Source organism: Paramormyrops kingsleyae, chromosome 6 (genome assembly GCF_048594095.1).
Source record: "Paramormyrops kingsleyae isolate MSU_618 chromosome 6, PKINGS_0.4, whole genome shotgun sequence".
NCBI lineage: Eukaryota > Metazoa > Chordata > Actinopteri > Osteoglossiformes > Mormyridae > Paramormyrops > Paramormyrops kingsleyae.
In genome coordinates this window covers 23,778,104-23,799,966 of record NC_132802.1, presented here as the reverse complement: position 1 = coordinate 23,799,966, position 21,863 = coordinate 23,778,104, and the positions used below count along the sequence as shown (strand labels likewise).

Here is a 21,863-nt window from a genome sequence, read left to right as displayed (position 1 = left end):
CTCCATGATGCAAGACATTTTATTATAGAATGTTTTAAAGAATTGTATTTTTCTTTCTGAAATGTTACATAAAACTTTTTTTACAATCCTCATCACCCTACAGTGGGCTCCCGTTGGTACCGCCAAAGGGAATTTAAAGGGAACCATGATGATCTAGTCCAGGGGTGGGCAATCTTACCCTCAAAGGGCCGGTGTGTATGCAGGTTTTTGGGATAACCTGTAGGTCAGCTGTTCAAACCCAGGTGTGAGGACTCTTCAGCCAATCAGTCCTCTAATTAGTGACCTAATCAGGAAGTTGCAGCAAAAACCCGATCTAGACTGTTTGCCTGTCGGACCGAAAAAATGCATGCACAAATTCCAGCTGTTCCCCTCCTCCCGGTAACTACAACTTAAGGATATAAACACACATGAATGTTGACACAACCCTACCTTGTTAAATGAACATCCTGTCAAATAAAATTGATTAAATGTGCCTTTTGTGTTTCATGAGAATAGTGATGAAAACCAAACCACATATACTGTAAATGCATATAAATGAAACCTGCAGGTAAAACATATTCAAGTAGTACTTGTGCATGCGGGTCAAGGCGGGGTTACCATATTACCATTATGTGGCCGTCTCTGGTCATCACAGGGGGGTTGAGGTGTCCACCCATTACGGGGGAAACATGATTACTAGCTGGTTTTGATTTATTGGGGGGGCTACAAGCCACCCATCCCCCCGCAATTTATGCCCATGAAGGTAACTGATTATGAGAAAGACCTTGGTAGAATGCTTCCATGTCCCACACTTGCCAGTGTAGGGAAGCAATTAAAAAGGCCAGTAGAATGTTGGGTTACATCTCTAGGTGTGTGGAGTCTACGTCAAGGGAGGTGATGCTATGATTATATAATTCCTTGGTAAGACCCCACCTAGAGTATTGTGTGCAGGTTTAGTCACCATACCTTAAGAAGGACATTGCTGCCTTGGAAAGGGTTCAGCGTAGGGCCACGAGAATGATTCCTGGTCTTAGAGGAATGTCTTATGAGGAGAGGTTAGCTGAGCCGAATCTGTTCAGCCTCGAGCAAAGGAGACTGGGGGGCACCCTTTGCACAGGAAACCTGCACAGCCCCCTGGGAGAATTACTGTAGCTTGCAGTGTTGCTGGTGGGGCTTCCATGGCATCCTGGGGCTGATAGTTCTTTCATATTTAGCATTTTTTCTCAAACTTCAACTGCTCAAATGTAGTATTAATAGGGTTTCTTCATGGTAAAAAAATAAAATAATATCCATTTATATCCTTCTTCTAATCTGAATAGCCAAAGCAGCTGACTTTTTATCTGCCTAGCATTCTCAGATTTGTGGGGATGCTGGTCTTTTTAAATAATGCTTAAAAACGTTCATTTTGATTAAGTGCACGCAGTTATTAATTTTTTGCTCTGAGAAATATTTTGTATCAATCTCATTAAGGAAAAGGACTCTTGGATTTTGACTAAAACAGGTGCCCTATAAGAAGCCAAACCAGCACTGACAAATAGAATAATAAGCATTTTTTTTTACTATAAAAAAAGCATTTTTGTCCAAGAAACCAATTTATTTTTGATTAAAATACTGTTTCATTTCCTGTGTCTAACACCTATTGTAAAAGTCTAAATAAATGGTAATACCCTGGCTCTTTAGTACAAAAGAAATTATAGCCCATTTTTTCCATGTCCCACCCATCACAGAGACTGACTTTTACTGGCACAACTTTCTAAAAGGGTGATACTGTCTTCACAGCCCTGCTGTGTGTCACTGACAACAGTACAGTGTTTTATATGACTAAAGGACCTGAAAGAGCAGTGATTTTAGTATTATGGAAAATCAATTGGGTATGTGTAATGTAAAAGCGGATTTTTTCCCCGTGGAATTTTAATGCTTTCTGCACTTACCCACTTGAATTAGAATTACTTTGATAAAGGGTTTGTTGTCTGGCTTATAGATGTTGAGGGGAAGGTTAATTAGGGCTCTTAGAGATTTACCATGAAACCTGTGGTGTGAGGATTTGACTGTAATTTTACGTGCATAAAATTTGAAAAAAAAAATGATGATAAAAGAGCAGAAAGTGCAGATTAAACGTTGCGATATAATAATATTTCCGGTTTTCAAAGGCACACGGCTGGGAAGGATCCATGCCTTCAAATTACAAGTATGACTTTTTTTACAGTATATTATTCTAGAATATTTTCTTATTATACACTGTATAGCTACTACCTTACTTTGCCATTTTGTGATATAACAGAATGCTTAAGGAGGTAATTTGATATAAGTTAAGGTTCACTTCTTTCCCCAAATCTGTACCTTCTACATTCAGTTTATTCATTGTTCAAACTGCCAGTCCAATTCAGATACAGTAGTTCATGATTATCCTGGAGCCAATCCCAGCAAAAATACGCTGTAAGAGAGTGGAACACCCTGAATGGAATGTCAGACCATTGCAAAACAATCACACATACATTACACACTATGAACAATTTACAGCCATCAATTCACCATCAATTCACTTTTTTTGAATTATGATTGGATTCCACTGCTTGCACTAGTTATTTAAACAATTAGCAAACAGAATACAAACAGCATTTTTTTTTAAGTAAGTTTTTGTTCCTCCAAGCTCCCTGCCAGACAGTACACATTTTTGCTCCTACTAGGAGCTGGGAGGGAGCAAAAATGTAGACTGTCTGTGGGTTCCCGAGAACCGGATTAGGAAACACTGGTCTGTTATATAGCAAAGTAATCCATATCATCCAAGAAGTGTTACCATTCCAGGTCATCTGATAGGCTGTACTGCTTACTACTGTACATAGCATGCTTGAGTAGATTACATATAATCTGTGGAGCATTTCATCCTTATCTGGAGCCAGGAGGGAAGTACAGTATGGTCACACTGGAATATCTTGATATCTAGGCTGGCAGATGGGATTCGCATTTGTGTTCATATTTTTACAAGGAGTGCACTGCTGAACTCAGGCTTCCGAACTCAGGCTTTGTGATTAATTCTGCTTTTTGTGCACCCCTCCCCAACTGGTAAATGTATTTCTGTTAGAAGGGTCTTGGACTCTAATACAAACCTTTTGTACTGTATATCCCTGTTATGAAGGCCAAATATGATGCTCAAGTGGAAACTGCCTGCAGTGCAATAATGTAGAAATTCCAATTTTTTTTAAGCATCCCAATGCACCATCTCAAGTTATTCCAGTATAATGATGAGCATATAGAGGTTGAACAACCTGCTTTGGCAGACATTGACAATAACAGTCAGGTCAAGTTGGAGAGCATGCAGTGGTACCACCACACGACGAAACCCAGAAGCCTGGTTGACACCCCCAGTCTGACACGCAGCCCAGTCCTACCCTCAGGAAGTGCCTCAGCCAGGTGTTACCTGGGCGTCTCCTTGGCTTGGTCCAGCTGCTCGGGTCCCCAGCAATGAAAATCCTCCGAGCCAGATCACCCTCCTGCAGGTACTGTGCCTCATTCAGGACTTTCTGAGCAACTGCTTGTTCAACACAAAGTTAAACCAGCGGTAACCAAGGATTCTTTGTAGAGACTCAGTACCAAAGGAGTCCATCCTTCATCTGGATAGCGTTCGCGTCTTGCAGCCATACAGCAAAACAGGGAGCACCAGGACTCTAAAGACTTGGACCTTCATCCTCTCACAAAGATATTGAGAGCGCCATACATTCCTTTCCAGGGGCCTCATGACCTCCCACACTCTCCCAATCCATCTACTGACTTCATAGGAATGTTGCTGCTAAGGTAAGTGAAACTCTCAATGAGGTCACCACTGTCTCCTCACTCAGTCTTTCAAAAGCCCCCATCAGAGTCTTATTGACTCTGTGAAAATCACAGCATCGTTGGAGGAGATCGACAAGAGTCCTAACAAGGACTAGGAAGCATGTGCATATCAGTCTTGTGCTGGCCTCGCTCCACTGACTTCAGGTTAGGTCTTGAATTACCTACAAGGTACTACTGCTCACCTATAAGGCACTGAATAGTCTAGCACCAGAGAACATTAGCAGTTTACTGGTTCCATATAATCCCCCTTGTTTTCATTGCTCTAAAGGGGTGGGCTACCTGGCCGTGCCTGGAAAATTTGCCATTTGGTTACAGAGCATTTTGCTACTGGGCTCCAAAGTTAAGGAATAGTCTACCAGCAAACGCCTGAGATTCAGACTCACTCCTGATATTTAAGTCAAGGCTAAAAATGCACTTGTTTTGTCTAGCATATGATGACAAAGCTGATAGCTAGTTCTCACCCCCAACTAGGTTTACAGTCTGTGGCACAGGGTTGATTGGTGATCAGTGTCACTGACTTAGGAAGAACTGGGTGTCCAATACTGTCACTTTGGCTTCATGTGTATCATGTGTTGTTGGAGTGCAGGTGCTCAGGGATTACTGATGCCTGTGTTCTCTCCCACCTCTCCCTCCTAGTTAAGCCGCCATAGTTAATTAGATCTGCCGGAACCTCCTTATCTCCATACCACACTACAAAATACCTCATATAATTTCAACTATTTGTCACAGTTTTATTAATGCACTAGTACTGTTCAATTCTGTCTTGGAGCTCCTGATGGTGGGCAGTTCCCTGCCTGCTTGCCTGCCCACCCAGCCTGACGACACATCTGCTGCCCTTCCCTGCTTGCTGCTGGACCACACTACCCATCCTTCCCACCGAAGGAAGCAGCTTCCTCACCTGCCTGTCCTGACAATAGCTGGACCTTCTGCATTTATACCTGGACTCTACACAGTTTTACTTTGCTGCCAACCCTAGGAGGATGGGCTCCCCCTTTGAGTCTGGTTCCTCCCAAAGTTTCTTCCTATTAGGGAATTTTTCCTTGCCACTGTTGCCTCTGGCTGGCTCTCTGGGGGCTTTGGGTAGAAACAATGTAAAGAGCTTTGAGACAATGTAATACTGTGAAAATGCACTGTATAAATTAATTTGAATTGAAATTGAATTTTATTGAAATGAAATGAAACGAAATGACAAGATTGGCAAATCTTTCCTCATCAACAGATGCCACACTGATGCTGGAACCCACAACCTTGCCCAACATCCAGTCCATGCAAGCATTGAACAGAGTAGCAGCAAGAACACACCCCTGATGAACCTCAGAATCCACTGGGAAGAACGCAGAGGTTCTGCCTCCACACTGCACAGCACTCACAGTACCAGTGTATAGCCCGGCCGTGACGTCCAGCAACTTCAGGGGCATCCCGCAAAGTGTCAATGTCCCACATGAACACACCAGTAATATCCTCCTGAGACCCAAGGAAAAAAGTGTCCTTCAATTGTAGGTTATTTGTCTTTGGAGGAAATGAGACATCTTACAATTTAGATTTTTTCAAATTTATTTTTATTTTTAATTTCACAGCATGTCCTCTTTAGTGTACAACAGGAATAAATATGTTTCCTTACATCAGTGAAAAGATAGATGCAAAACAAAATGTCCACTACAATGGACATAAATGAATGGGTGGGGTCTCAGGAGGATATAATATAATATAATATAATAATATAAACCTGGATTGATAACTGGTTAACGGATAGGAAGCAGCGAGTAGTTATAAGAGGCACAATGTCACAGTGGGCCTGCGTTCATAGTGGGGTACCGCAGGGTTCAATTTTAGGACCACTATTGTTCCTAATTTACATAAATGATATAGACACCAATATATACAGTAAACTGGTGAAATTTGCAGATGACACCAAGGTGGGTGGTGTAGCAGATACTGAACTAGCGGCTCAGCAGCTACAGCGGGATCTTAATTTCATTAGTGACTGGGTCGACACCTGGCAGATGAAATTTAACATAGACAAATGTAAGGTACTCCATGTAGGGAGCAGAAATATAAAGTACAGGTACAGTATTTTATGGGACCTACTGAAATAAAGGTAGCTGATTATGAGAAAGACCTTGGTGTGTATGTTGATGCTTCCATGTCTCATTCTCGCCAGTGCGGGGAAGCAATAAAAAAGGCCAATAGGATGTTGGGGTATATCTCCAGGTGTGTGGAGTTTAAGTCAAGGGAGGTAATGCTAAGATTATACAATTCCTTGGTGAGACCTCACCTAGAATATTGTGTGCAGGTTTGGTCACCATATCTTAAAAAGGACATTGCGGCCTTAGAAAAGGTGCAGCGTAGGGCCACAAGAATGATTCCTGGTCTTAGAGGAATGTCATACGAGGAAAAGTTAGTTGAGCTAAATCTGTTCAGCCTCAAGCAAAGGAGACTGAGGGGGGACATGATCCAGGTCTATAAGATTCTAACAGGTTTGGATGCTGTTCAACCGAATAGTTACTTCAGCATTAGTTCAAATACAAGAACTCGTGGCCATAGGTGGAAATTAGCGGGAGAACATTTCAAACTGGATTTAAGGAAGCACTTCTTTACACAGCGTGTAGTCAGAGTATGGAATAGTCTTCCTGATAACGTAGTGCAAGCTGAATCCTTGGGTTCCTTTAAATCAGAGCTAGATAAGATTTTAACAACTCTGAGCTATTAGTTAAGTTCTCTGTCAGTCAGGTGTGAAGCCTCTGACCAATCAGAATCAGTAATTATTAAACTAACTACTGTACCTGGGAGAACTGAAAACACAGCCTGGATTTGGAATCAAGGTCCAGATTTGAAGAACCCTGCCCTATGCATATAGGCAGTTACATTTTATTGAGTACTTACTTTCATCAGCTGTAAATAGATTAAATCCTTTTGGAGGTAAGAAGAGAAGCAAGATCAAGTATAACTCTTGAAATTGTTACTCTGGGCATAATAAATAATAGCATAGTCCTGCCAATTTATTATCTTGGGAAATAAATTGGCAATACTAAGAATAAATATAATGAATCTGACTACTTTTGGAGTGCAATTTAAATATACTATTATTTTGTAAGGGGAACAAAGACTTTGTAATGAGTTTACCGAACGATTTATTTCATAAATGGAACATGAAAAACATGATAAATTAAATTTTGAATTTGAACCATAGCAGGCTCTTATTCAGATATAATGACTAATAATGTGCTAAACCATGTATTGTCGTCATTTTCCACAAAGGGATTTAATGGATACAGTAGGTGATGATGTTACCTGAGTCATGCAGAACCAAATTATTATACTGAACCCAGATCTACGAAAAATGCAGAGGTATTGATATTTAGTTTTGCTAAATTAGTCTTACTACATTGGTATGTGCAGTACTATAGACACTATTGATTCTCTGAGTCCTCCCTGAAAGGGAAATGCTGGCTGTAATGAAAACGACAATGAAAGATGAAAAATATTCTTATCCTGTGCATGTCAGAGCCTGTCTATGTCTTATAATTCTAATACTGTTTATGTCAGCACCTGTCTATGTCTTATAATTCTAATAGTGTATGTCAGCACCTGTCTATGTCTTATAATTCTAATACTGTGTATGTCAGCACCTGTCTATGTCTTATAATTCCAATACTGTGTATGTCAGCACCTGTCTATGTCTTATAATTCTAATACTGTGTATGTCAGCACCTGTCTATGTCTTATAATTCTAATACTGTGTATGTCAGCACCTGTCTATGTCTTATGATTCTTATACTGTATATGTCAGCGCCTGTTTATGTCTTATAATTCTAATACTGTGTATGTCAGCACCTGTCTATGTCTTATAATTCTAATACTGTGTATGTCAGCACCTGTCTATGTCTTATGATTCTTATACTGTATATGTCAGCGCCTGTTTATGTCTTATAATTCTAATACTGTGTATGTCAGCACCTGTCTATGTCTTATAATTCTAATACTGTGTATGTCAGCACCTGTCTATGTCTTATGATTCTTATACTGTATATGTCAGCGCCTGTCTATGTCTTATAATTCTAATACTGTGTATGTCAGCACCTGTCTATGTCTTATAATTCTAATACTGTGTATGTCAGCACCTGTCTATGTCTTATAATTCTAATACTGTGTATGTCAGCACCTGTCTATGTCTTATAATTCCAATACTGTGTATGTCAGCACCTGTCTATGTCTTATAATTCTAATACTGTGTACTGTATGTCAGCACCTGTCTATGTCTTATAATTCTAATACTGTGTATGTCAGCACCTGTCTATGTCTTATGATTCTTATACTGTATATGTCAGCGCCTGTTTATGTCTTATAATTCTAATACTGTGTATGTCAGCACCTGTCTATGTCTTATAATTCTAATACTGTGTATGTCAGCACCTGTCTATGTCTTATGATTCTTATACTGTATATGTCAGCGCCTGTTTATGTCTTATAATTCTAATACTGTGTATGTCAGCACCTGTCTATGTCTTATAATTCTAATACTGTGTATGTCAGCACCTGTCTATGTCTTATGATTCTTATACTGTATATGTCAGCGCCTGTCTATGTCTTATAATTCTAATACTGTGTATGTCAGCACCTGTCTATGTCTTATAATTCTAATACTGTGTATGTCAGCACCTGTCTATGTCTTATGATTCTAATACTGTGTATGTCAGCACCTGTCTATGTCTTATGATTCTAATACTGTGTATGTCAGCACCTGTCTATGTCATAATTCTAATACTGTGTATGTCAGCACCTGTCTATGTCTTATAATTCTAATACTGTGTATTTCAGCACCTATGTCTTATGATTCTTATACTGCATATGTCAGCGCCTGTCTATGTCTAATGACTCTTATACTGTGCATATCAGAGACTGTCTATGTCTTTTAAAGCAATATCGCCATCTTGAGGTTTTACCTTGAGGGGACATTCAACAAAATTTGACGAAATGCCGCAGAATTAAAATGCATCATTTTCATTTTTTGTAGATATGACGCGTAGATATTTTCTATATATGAATACAACTATGCAGCATTTGTGTTTGACTATAATATTTTTAGACAGGACTTCATTTAAGGATTGTCCATGAACAAATCTTATAAAACATTATTAAGTCACACCTGCCAGGAGAACAATAAAGTATCAGGTACCTCCCTACCTATATGTTTCAAATAAAAGGTGGTTCTATTGGGCCCTGTAGGAACAGGGGAGCTACCCTAATAGAACTGAACCCAGAGGAGAAAACAAAGGTTTAATTTACAGATAAGCTTCTACTTGTTCTTTTGGGTGCCATTTTTTTTCTCACCACAAGGGGGAAGTGTTGTCACTAAGACAATGGCTGACAAGCCCAAATGAAATGCTGGAAATGGATTCTTGCTGAACCAACAAGGCCAACGTGTGTGTGTATATATATAAATCTAATGCAAACATAGGATAGACTCTTCCTGCCATAAAACAATACAGGGGTGTAGGTGTCATACAATGGCAATGTCACATGCATGTGGGATGAGAATTTATGTGCAGTAAATCTACAAAGTTAAACTTAACTTGTATCACCTGACTTAAATAGGCACTTGAGATTAGCAACATCCATAATGGTTTATCCTAACAGGACAGGAGCATTTATTTTTATTTATTGGGGGGGGGGGGGAGTCTTAATGAACTGGGACATGGGACACGGGACATTTGACTGAATCTCCTGGTGATGTATTAAGCCATGTTTTAGTTGAGTGCAATATATAGTCATAGTACAGTGAACTGGGCAGCTTATAGCCAATAACTTTACACACACACAGCATTTTATAGATCTCATTTATCCAGTTATTCCAGTACATGGATGCATGTGGTTCTTGCTCTACTACAAACGCTGTTTATGTATTTGTTGACATCAGGGAATGGTTGTCACTATATTAGCGTGACAACAAATTCAGATCAAAACTGGCATTGTTGATATGACCGCGTGCTGTGCAGGACTTGTGAGGAAGCTGTAAGAGGCTAATTGATTTACCTTTCGAAACAAGATCTGACAAGTGCAGACATTTACCCTAGTTTAAACAATACATACCGAATACGGACTGAGTCAGGACAGGCAGTTACACTATACAAACAGAGTTTGTGTTGAAGTGCAATATTCACACAATAAAACAGGAAATCACATGAATACCAGTGATACTTAGTTATTATAGCAACAGAGAGTACTTACATTAAGCTGAAAACATTCTGTGATTCGAGGTTCATATTACTGCATTTAGTTTTGCTTTTCATTATTCTCGTTTGCCTGTTAGCTAACATCATAATTACCATAGTAAGCTATATTTTATTGCAGATGTCTTATAAGTTTCTTATTACTATTGCTATGTTACTCCTGCAATTTCATTACCTTGCTGTTTTGTCTTTTATAGTACCTGACAAAAAAAGCTTTGCAGGGGATTTCTTTCCACAAACACAATCAAAACACTGATACAAGTCAGCTTGTCTACATTTATGAACTATTTCGTAACTTGAAAGCTGTGAACTACAGTGGGCGTTTGCATTCTGCAAAGGCATTCACAAAATAATCGATCCGATAGCTATCCGGTGCGGTTATGCTAAACTCACTTCATCTGTCTGTACACCGCAAAACCTAATGATTTAAATTGTCTTATTTGTTGCTTTAAATGCAATGGAGACTTCATTTGCTTAGTAATCACAATTTCAAAGTCATGTGGCACCTCAAGAAAGAAGGGTTCTAAAAGCGCAAGAAATATTCCAAGGCTGCCCACTTTGGTAGCGTCTATGAATTGACAAATAGAATTCAACATAACAGCCGAACAAACAAATCTGATGGGAAACCAATCCAGATTGGCTGAATGGGTGTCACCTGACCTACACTGGCCCAGAGTCCGGAGGGGAGTCTCGAGGGAAGATCTTCCTGGGCAGTGGGACAGTGGGACAGCCTCGCCCAGACGGGCTGGGACTGCTGGGGCACTGCTGAGCCATCTGTGGGGCCCTGACAGAGGAGGCCCTTAGTTGTGCACCAGGCAGTCGGGGTGATGGCACTGGCTTGAATGTGCTCATCATTTCTGGACTGGGATTACTGCTGCAGTGCACCCCGGCATCCGGGTCACGGATTGTGATGGTGTGCTGCGGACGGGTCAGCTCAGTGCTCGACTTCAGCGGCTCCAGCGTGTCCAGAACCACATCTGGAGCCTGCTTGGCCGTGTTCTGCCGCTCCAGCTCTCGCAGCTCGTACAGGGCAGTGCTCATAGTCTTCTCAATATCCTGACGGGCACACAACACAAAAGAGAGGAGACCGGACATGCTGTCATTAAGGCCAAACGTTTGGCGTTAAGAGCAGATGCTGCAGGACTCAGACATATGCGTCAGTCCAAGCTGCCTCAAAGTTAACACCGGAAACTTGCTATAACAAGTTGCATAGAGTGATTAGCAGATAAAACATTACGCTTAATTTTATTTTCCATGCTTTAAACCTCACTGGCAAAGCCTGCCTTAATAAATGTGTATATAAATAACAAAGTGTGAAGACCATTTTCATTAGGCTTGTGAATACAAATGCATCCTTTGCAAAGGCAGCCTCCCTGCCTTGAACATTTGCTTTCCATTAAATAAGCAAATTTCCTAGCCAGCTGTTACTAAACACAGATTATGTGTTTGTGCATGGTGCATTATTGTCACTTCCTAAGACTGGCACCAGAGGTTAGGTTAGAATCAATCGCAGAACCAGTAGGATATGGGTTCATATCCCCAGGAAAGCATCTGTATTATTGAGTTAATTAAAATCTGCAATGCGTTGCCATCCTGCAGACATCTCTGCTGCACTGACCTTGTGGTAATAGCTATGTTCAGTGCTTATGAATGGCTTACCTCAGCAAGAGCTTCTGCCTCCAGGGACTTGAGGTCGGCCAATTTGCTGTGGCGAGTGGAGCCTGGCGTGGGTTTCAACGGACGTGCCTCGGGGTATGCCCTCCTCTCAGGGTGGTTGATGCCGGCCGCATTGGCGTATGTAGCTAAATGCCGCTGTTCTGGACTCTCAGCACACCGTAGGCTGGTGGGCATTTTAAGGGGGCTGCAGGGGTAAGCGGCAGCGCGTGGAGGGACTTCCAGGCCTCCGGGGGGGCTGTGAGTGTCGACGCCGTTCCGCCGTCGAGAAATCGCTGCGCCATCCGACTGTAACCTCGCCCTGTTGGCATGAACGAAAAGAACCAGATAATGTATGGCGTTATATTGTTTCTATGGTCTGTTACTTAAAAAACGAGATTAACATTTTACAAATTCCATGTGAACCAGACCGGAATGGGCAGTTAGAAGATGTATTTCACAAACATCAATGTCTGACTGCTTAACAAAATGTAAGTATATGACCTGACGATGGTTCATTTTCATAAAAATACTCTAAATGAAAACCATATTGAAATGAATAGCTGAACCCCTTTCCCTGAACACACCTTCCCAGGACTCCCAAGAAGCCGTAGTCTGCTGAGGGCTCACATGGAGAATGGACGTCATTCCTGGAGGACGCCTTGCTGTCCAGAGAGGCTCTGCTACTCACCTCACTGTCTGCCTTCTGGCTGAGGCTGTCTGAAAAGGCATCATCCCTGGACACAATGGAAACATTGAGTGATAGAGTTTACAGCTCACAATATATAAGTAAAGAGGTGCATCTCCCTCAGCTGGTATATAGACCCATCTGCAGGCACTGAGCAGCCTGCATGGGCCACTCAAAGCAGTAAAGTAATGAAGTACAAATACTTTGTAACAGTACTTAATTTTGAAATGGATTTGTACTTTACTTGAGTTTTTTAAGCTGCTACAACTTTCACTTTCTCATCGCTACATTTCTGAGCCAAATAACTACTTTTTACTCAAATACACTCTGCACAACCATGGTTACTTACCCAGTTAAAAAAAATATACTATTGCATGCAGCACATCTGAGTAGACCTGCATGCTTCTTGCTAAAATGGGAATCATGATTTATTACACTCTCTCACGATTCTTGGGCAATTTCTTTATTATTATTTTACATTACATACTGTCTTTATGAAGATGGAACAAACAATATGTAGAGGTGTACAATATATTGGCTGACATACCAAAACATCCAATATTTAATCTTTATTAGTATTCAAAGTTAGCAGTACTAGAGCTACTACTGAAATAATGGAGATGATTGTACTGGGCGATCAGCCATTTTCTGTAACGGAGGAACAGGGTTTTAGTCATCTCATTCACCACTTACAAGACGTCTAGAAGTACTGGCTCACAAAATGTTTATAATTCATTATTAAATCTGGCCATCAGATCGAACTTCTATTTTCCACAGAATAAAAATGCGATCCTGCTAATCAGCGCCAGCAAGACTGGCAAGTTTAACTGTTAGTTTTCTGAATAAAAAGAAAATATACCCTTGCGACAGTTTTTGTTATTGTGATGCATTGTAACTTGATATGCTATATTCAAATTTGTCTTGATTGTAAAGGGATAGGTTGCTTTTTTGTAAGATCAGTAGATTTGAATCCATAGTATTTTTTACTTTTGATCCTTAAGTATTCATAAAACCAGGTATTTTTAACTTTTACTTAGTAGTATTTTACTGGATAACTTTTACTTGAGTAACATTTTGGGTTGGTACATGTATCTGTACTTAAGTATGAAAATTGAGTTTATTTCCACCATTGGGGCCACTACTGGTGCATCGTTATAGTGAGACTCCCTCTCACAGTAATGGCAACTGGGCTCCATTGAAATCATAGGTATTAAAGATGCCAGTGTTGACTTGGTATTTTGCAAGCACCTCCACTCTTTTAACGGTATTGAAAACCTGACTGTTGATATTTGTTTCGCTCCCTAGCATTTGCTAACAAGGCAATAACAATCAAGCTTACACCCTGTTCACCTTACCCTGAGTATGTCCTGATAGCTGTTTTTTCATTACAAGTTCTGACAAAGTCCAGATATACCTCTGGGGCAGTAATCAAACCCACAACTTTACAGATGTAAGACTACAGTGCTACACGCTAATTCAAATAAAAATTCCGTCAATCATTTGCATAAACACACATATAACCCAGGTAATTCAAATGCAGCTAAAACTGAAGTTAGGCATAGCACTGCCAGATCTGGTTCCAGTTTATGCAAACTGGCTGCAGTGCCCTTGTTAAAGGGCTAAAGAGCCTCAAGCTAGACTCACATGTCTTGGACCACAATGTACTGATGAGGTATCAGCCCGTCCACACCATTGTGCCGTCCTTCCCACCAATCCGCAGAGGCTCGGTGGTACAGTAACAGCGATGCCCCCTTCTTAAAGGACAGCTCCCGCGCAGTCCGGCCCACATAGTCAAACCTGGCGATGGCCTCAATCTGCTCTAGATCTGTGGGCACAAGGCATCAAAGAGGCACATATGACCTCAGTCATAAAAAGAATCTGCACTCTTTATGTCAGCATTGAACTGGTTCCGATACATACAAAACAACTTCCCCAAATTAGAAACATCTTTTAAAATAGTTAATAAAGCACCGAAATATGGACTTCAAATAAATGATTGTGGTTAGTACATTAACTGAAATGATTTGCTTCTTCCCTTGTGAAAACAACACACTACAAATGCTGTTTCATTTACAAAAGAGCTCTCAGAGAACTTACAGAAAGCTTCAAAAAACATTCCAGTGTTTAATTTTAATAACCTAAAACCACAAATAGCAATACCAGATTGAATTAATGACAATATGTCAGCCAGGTTCTCTACCAAGAGCACCCCCCTAAGCAAAAAATATTCAGAGGGGATGCATCCAAAAGAAATGTTATTTGAAAAACTCACTTTAAAGAAACATGATTTCAATCTCAAATTGCCACTTCTACCCCTGAGCCTAATGCTGTAGTAACTGGGGATGGCAGTTTTCATTAAGTACTTGTGTACGTATGTATCTATGTCTGACTTGAGGACTGCCATTCTGGCACTGGGTCTGATCATGAAGTAGCCTTGCTTGTCTTTGTGAATCTAGCTGGATGATGAACTCTAAGGTGAGAGCAATGATCTGTGGTGTTGTCTTTCATTGTTATGTCTTTATTGCAGATCTGACAAGGGACTTGAAACTGCCTTAATTTTCTTCGCAAACAAATCTGCCATTTTTGACGCAGAAATAATTAGGCTAGTTTCTGCACTAATTAGTAAAATGAATATACTTTTATAAGACTTGATGTTGGCATATGACAGATGTTGGGGTCAGTGTGCGGCCCAGAGGGCGAAGCCTCTGTACCAATGAGTGGAAGGTCGTTGGTTCAAGTCCTGGCCTTGGCAAGATAGTCAGGTCTGTGGGCCCTTGAACAAGGCTTTAAATCCCCAGCTCCATGGGCACTGCTATGGGTGGCTGCCCTTTGCTGCCAGGCTCGCTCTCACTTACATGTGTGTCATGGAGAGTAAGATGGGGTAGAGGAAAAGAGAATGTCCCCCCAGGGATCAATAAAGGGATGATGTCGCATAGCAGGCTTCTCCGGTGCATACACAATTAAATTACTGATTATCATTTCAAAATAAAAATTGCATCATACATAAAGGTTGTTGGTATCTAATGATAACATCATCATATCTCCAGTGCCTGCTAAACACTAAGTAGAAATGGCCATCATTCAATGCCTAACAACCTTCTACAGTCAGGCAAGTCCAAAGGGACAGATTAGATATCACACAGCAGGAGCTCTTCCAAGTAAACCTTAAAGCACAAACTGTTCCATTAAAGATATAGTGAGTAGTAAAATTACTTTCAGAGAAATACTGTGACAAATTTCATGGTTTCTAAAAACCTGCATTACATTTTAAAATCTCAGGCTCAGGTGACATAATGATTTGGCCAGATCTCTATTTTGCAAAAAAAAAAAAGCAAAAACTGAGTTTCTACGAATTATCCAAGATGCTATTATCCATAAAAAGAACAGGACTGTCCTTTAATACATGTGTTTCAGGATATTGAGGAAAAAAAGAGACAATCTGGGGGGAAAAAAACTCAAAACACTGTTAGAGTTATTCTTATGCTGCATTATTTACTCATAACAACATGAATAATAATATAATGAGAACTGCTTTTTCAGACCACAACATATGGGGGAAAAAGGCTGAAATTTTAAGGAAAGGACTAGCTTGTGTGCACATCACACAACATCACAAAAAATAGCAGAGGAAACAAAACAGATCTATTGCTGTTGATGTAGTACTGTCACAAACAGGAAATGCCGTACAGTCTGAAGAAGACAGCTGGGTATCACCAGGGAATTTCACACTTATAAATACTACATCTACACCAGATGGGTCAATGAATAAAACTCTGAAATGAGCGTTCTTAACAGAGTCTGCGTGCAGTCATTTCCACAAAAATATCCAAAAACAGGCAGCATTTTTAAAATACAAAAACATCTGTCACAAATTACAAATGTCTGGAAACATTGTGATGACCTCATTACACTTAGTTTTTTTTGCTGGTATAGGACACAAAATTAGATTTACAAATGTAGCAGCATCACTCGGAAAAGCGAAAATCAGAGGCGCAGTCCCTAACGCGTCTCACGAAAGAATTTTCCTGAGCTTTAGCTATTTAAGCTACATTCTGATGAAAGGGTTTTAAATCTGTAAAAACAAAAACAAAACAAAACAAAAACATATGGTCTGAAACATCTTCATTAACCTGATTGTCTGGTTAAACTATTGTTCACTATTTTGACTACTACTATCAACAGTAGAGATGTCATTTCAATAGCTGAGGTACCTAGTGAAATAAGGACAGAATGATCTCTGTATATTTTGCATATTGCAGTGAGTTATGAAGTTCTATCTGTATGCTGAAGCTGATTCTATTGCCAGAAACTGGGTTTGGTTCTTTGGATACAGTTGCTTGTTTCTGACAGTGTAACTCTAAACCAGGGATCCCCAACCATCTTTCTCCAAGGATCAAATCCCATCAGCAGCACAAAACCAAAGTCCACTGCGTCTGGAAATAAAATGCCGAAAAAATTCCACCAGCTGGTGACCGCAGCTCTAATCTATTGAGTAACAGTATAAGTGGTTCAATTTAGTTGCTGAGTTTTCATATGAAGAAAGAAATACTGTTTTTGTTGCCTGTATATGCTCTATTTTTATAGACAAACATTTTTAAGATTATAAAAATATAGATAAACCTTTGTTAGAATCCTGTACATATTATAAATTTGTACAGTTGGCGGTATCATCAATTTATACTGCTAAATAATGACCATTCAGTTATGGAGCTAATAAAATAAATTATAATGTTTCAATAGCAATGGCTTGGGTTGAGGTTGATGACGCCTTGGTAATAAGCAAATAAGAACAGAGAAAAAAATGGAAAAAGTAAACAGAGTAAAGCAAAAGAACAGAATAATTTCACAGTTTTTCTACTTCAACAAAGTCCCCTCCCTAATCAAAACTTTTTTCAGCCAGTTGAGCTGGAAAATGTTTCAAGATCAACGTGTGGTTAGCTGGTCCTGACACTCACCGTCGTCACTTGTATGCGGACCTGTGCCGTTGTCCACCTCATCGATGGCGCCAGGCTCGCTGTGAGGGCTGTCACTGAAATGGAAGCCAGGCAGACAGCAAGACTCTACAGCTCAGAGTTCTGTTCCACGTTTTTCTCATTTTGAGTAGCAATACACAATCCTGACTACAGTATAGACAGGACACTCACCAGTACTGCTCCCCTCCAGACATACATTTCTCATATATGGGCCCATCCAGTTCCTGGGGGCTTGGAAAGATGACCTCATGGTAGACAATGATAGTCTTGATAACTTCGTTGACATGGGCCTGACAGGCCACTGGGTCCTGCCCATCAGGGATGGGCATAAGTGTTGGCCCAAAGCAGATGGCTAGATTGTAGGGGTCCATCATGTTCTCATCGCTATACTGGGACAAGCTAGATGGGGTGGATCAACACAGAACTTAAAGTGATTTAAAGATTTACCAATCATTGCTACTGTAGGTAACATGTTTTTTTTGATGAGGATCATTACTACTGTTCAGTGGGTGGTCACATAAAAAGTTGTGTGACCTCATGGAGCTGGGAAAGGGGGTGAGGAATTGCTCAGCTAAATCCTAATGACTGTGTGAACCAAACCCTGTTTCTGTGTTGCTCTGCTGCAGGACTGCTTTCGGGCTAAAGAAGAATATCCTAGCCAACCATAAATATAACTTAATATGTCCTTAAAGCAAAATTATCTCCTATTTTGATACTCAATAAATCTATGACATGAAATCTAGTACAAAAAGAGTGTAAAAATACAAAAATAAAACAAGAAGTAACAGAGTCAAAGCTTCGACATAAACCTCAAAAATAACAAACCAGGTCCATTCAAATAATTCTGTAAACAAATGATCTCATCAAATGACTTTAAAATAGTGGTAAAAACATCCAACTCACTGACTGAGGAAAGCAAAAAGGTATCTCATGATCACAATGGTAGAACGAGGAAGAGTTAATATAATCTGCTGAATGTGGTGAGCTCTTTCTCCTCCTGACTCAATTTCTGAAAGACAAGAGGTGAAAAGCATTGCGTATCGTTCTGAACTATGCATGTTATTCCTTTTATAATTATACATGAAACCAACAGGGTGGGGTTGCTCAGACATTTATATTGTATGATAGACATGTGAGTCCAAGATTCCACAGCATGCTTAGAATGCCAGTCATTCACAGACTCTACTCATGCTACCTAATTCCTGCCTTTCAAAATCAATCATCAAAAAGTCAAAACAAACTGATCACAGTGCCAAATGCATATATGTATATTACCTTGATTTATTACACTTATTTTCCCAAGTCTATTAAATGCTATTTGCTTACTCGTTGTTGCCATCAGGTTTAGGAAGCATTCTTTTGGAAACAATGCATGCTCCAGGCCTCGGAAATAGAGCTTCAAAACCCCAGCCACAGAGTTGATGTCATGGCCACTTTGGTCATCTGCCAGTGGGTCTTCACCTGTAGATAGAAGACACTTATGGGTCACTGTAGACATAATCATTAATGTCCTGAATTACCTACAAGTGGGTTGTTTGTGCAGATCCTTGTAAATCCCATCTACAGTACACTTAGATAGGTACTTCACAATCTCCCTCGGTAAATATGCATTCTACCTTTACATATAATTACATGTGATTGTCCACAGGGAATTTGCTGCGTTCCTTCCTTCCTCTTATCTGTGTGTGCTGGCAGTGTGAGAACCATCCCAATAACCAAAGTAAGTTCCTGCCGTGCTGCTTAGAAGAACCTATGCTGACCTTTACCAGCAGGATAAGGGACTCCCCAGTGGTCCACACAATTTGTACATATCGACAAAGTCAAACACTGTGCAATATACTTCTGAATACTCAGTTGCTCTGAACATGGACAAAGTACATCAAATTCATTCACAAACCATTACTCACAAAGAAAAAGCTTAATAAACTGAAGTGGAAAAAAGATTTTTTTAGAAGAACAAGCCCCACTTGCTCAAGAGTACAGCTTCAATAAAATCTCTCATCTCTTCAATCTACAATAAAATTTAATAAAAAAATTGCAGTGTGGCAATTTTGTGAATAGGACATGTTAACCCTTCAACACCCTTTAAAGCCCAGAGTGCATTTTGAATATTTAAACTGCAGTTCGAATCTGCAGTCTATGTCATGTTGCCCTGAAAAACACTAAATTCACTGTCTATTGATGGCCCAGGAGAAAAAATGCGAGACAAATTTTATTTCAGAGAAAAAAAAAGAACTGGAAAACCGGAACACTTCAGTGGACTAACCTCTTTCAAATGAATTTTTAATATCATTGACTTCAGCATGAGATCCTGGAACCCGGAATATTCCCTGGTGCTGGAGGCCTGAAAGCAAAGAAATATAATCTTACGGGAGACTACTGTCATGACAGAGGTTCTCAGCATGATAGCAACTAGAGAACACCAGACTATACATAAGTCAAAAAGGCCCATAGGATCTTCTTTGTATTCATTAACACTGACAAATAAAGTTTTAATTAGTTCCTTTAGCAGCTTTACAAACAGAAAATGCATACATAAAGCAAACAGATGCATTTTTATATCATTTTTTCCATTCTCCATTATTCTGCCACACGTTTTCAAAAAAAAAAAATTTATAATAATGTATGTAATGAACATATGAACACCCAGTTTGCAGCATACGTACTGTATGTAAGAATGTTCTTACCATAGAGGTTAATGCATCGGATGCAGCTTTCCACAACCAGTGGTATAGGCTGGCCTGAATCCTGGGCAAAGGAAATGTTCTCAATAAAAATATCGAGGCTATTTGAACAACACATACCTATATGCTACCAATTTGCTAATAACTAACACAGAAAGTCTTTTTAAAACCTGTCGTTTCAAACAGGATTTCTTTTGATGATTAACCAATCTATCAAGGTGGAGAGACTGGCAAAAGGTGGACCTCTTTGGCTGAAATGTTCATTAGTGTATTTTGAATGCTTCTCATAGAAAGTTTAAAACTAATGCAAGCAGTTTTTACGGGATGTTTTACCAAGGTTTCCCTCTGGACAAAGGTTAATGGTCCCAAAATGTAGAGCGAAAAGATTTAAAGACAGCTTTGTTCCAGCAGCCATCACTCTGATAAATAGATCATAGTGTTTTTTTTGCCAGTTGTTCCTGTGTTGAAGTGTGTATGTACAGTAGGATGTATGACTCATGGCTGCGACCCAAATCTACCTACGGGTACAGATAAAGTAACCTGAACCTGAACCTGGGACCAATACTGTTTGGGAACATGCGGAGTACACTACCTGGTTCCGAGCACGTGCGTTCCGTCTTCCCCTGTCACACATACCATCATGGTGAAGGAGCACAGAGAAACAGAAACAAAAACCACAGCTGTTACAGAGGCCCGAGAGGTGAGCTGGCCAGAGGGAGCACACTGTGAAGCTCACGCGAAATGACAGTCATGTGACAAAAAATGTAGAATAAAAGGGCATCTTAGAAGAGAGCACAATACTCCCTGAAGAGCCCTCTTCTCTGCAGAAATTCCAAGCTCTGCTTTGGACCCTGACATTTAAAAACCTATAGGTAACACTTTATTTGATGGGGCAGAAATACTTAGTAATTACTCAGTTAATACTGAAGTACAAATCATGAACAAATACTGAACAAATATAGTCACTACTTGAGATAAGATGCATCATGATTCATTAATGATGAACAAACATGAGACCTCCTTTGCTGAAAAGAACATGAAGTACTCAGGTACTGAGTTGAAGGTTATCTAGGTTAAGAATCATGTGATTTAATGAGTAACAATGAAGCGTGTTATAATGAATCAAGCAAAATGGAAAAATAAATAATGATATACGGGTAGTTTGATTACTTGATTGCATGGTATTGATTAACATGGGATATATAAGGGGCTAGCAGGGGTAGGATGTAACAACTGGCGACTGGCTGTCTGGCCGCGGGCTTAAAGGAGTGTAGAGGTGTACAAGGTCGTCACCTCTGAGACCATCACGCTCGAGGACAGGAGCCGCTGTCTTAGCCAAAGAGTTAAAAGACTGCCTTTTAGGGGAGTTACGGAAATGGATATGAACCGAGTCTCTGTTGTTTGGGGGGTCACTTCTTCAGAACAGGGACGCGCTGTTTCTTAGCTGTCAACTCCTGGGTGTACCCTGCTCTAATAAAGAATCTTATCCATGTCGTGTCAGGTAAACTTACTTCCATGTCGGGTGCCAAACAGAATGCAGAGACAGAAAAGTAAGCACAGGTGTCTTACTACCACAAAGGCAACATCCAAGGCATCGGTCTGGTGCAGTGCTGCAGTGGGCGAGTACCTTAATGACAGCCCTCATGAATAGCTTTAAACAGCTTATAGCTTTTCATTAAGGGTGGTCTTCACTTCCCTGTACTCTGTGTCTTACAAGACAGCAAGGAAATATGAAGGGGTGAAAGCAAACACCACAAATATAGTAAAATAACTGCCCCAGTACAGGAGAACATATCTAATACCGAAATGGCACATCAATACAAGT

The 21,863-nt window shown here is 40.1% G+C and overlaps 1 protein-coding gene across 1 annotated transcript in view; it reads right to left on the bottom strand.

Annotated features, from left to right (window-relative positions):
* Positions 1-9,633: 9,633 nt before the first annotated feature.
* LOC111840565 (SLIT-ROBO Rho GTPase-activating protein 3-like) overlaps positions 9,634-21,863 on the bottom strand; it is a 66,270-nt gene continuing 54,040 nt past the window's right edge. Inside the window, exons 12-22 of the mRNA XM_023805526.2 lie at positions 20,631-20,661; positions 20,042-20,102; positions 19,621-19,698; positions 18,681-18,815; positions 18,258-18,363; positions 17,526-17,753; positions 17,337-17,410; positions 14,026-14,206; positions 12,281-12,430; positions 11,700-12,015; positions 9,634-11,096 (exon numbers count right to left, since the gene is read on the bottom strand). Of these exons, the coding sequence (XP_023661294.1) occupies positions 10,701-11,096; positions 11,700-12,015; positions 12,281-12,430; positions 14,026-14,206; positions 17,337-17,410; positions 17,526-17,753; positions 18,258-18,363; positions 18,681-18,815; positions 19,621-19,698; positions 20,042-20,102; positions 20,631-20,661 (1,756 nt within the window). The 3' untranslated portion in view covers positions 9,634-10,700. The remainder of the gene's footprint in view (positions 11,097-11,699; positions 12,016-12,280; positions 12,431-14,025; positions 14,207-17,336; positions 17,411-17,525; positions 17,754-18,257; positions 18,364-18,680; positions 18,816-19,620; positions 19,699-20,041; positions 20,103-20,630; positions 20,662-21,863) is intronic.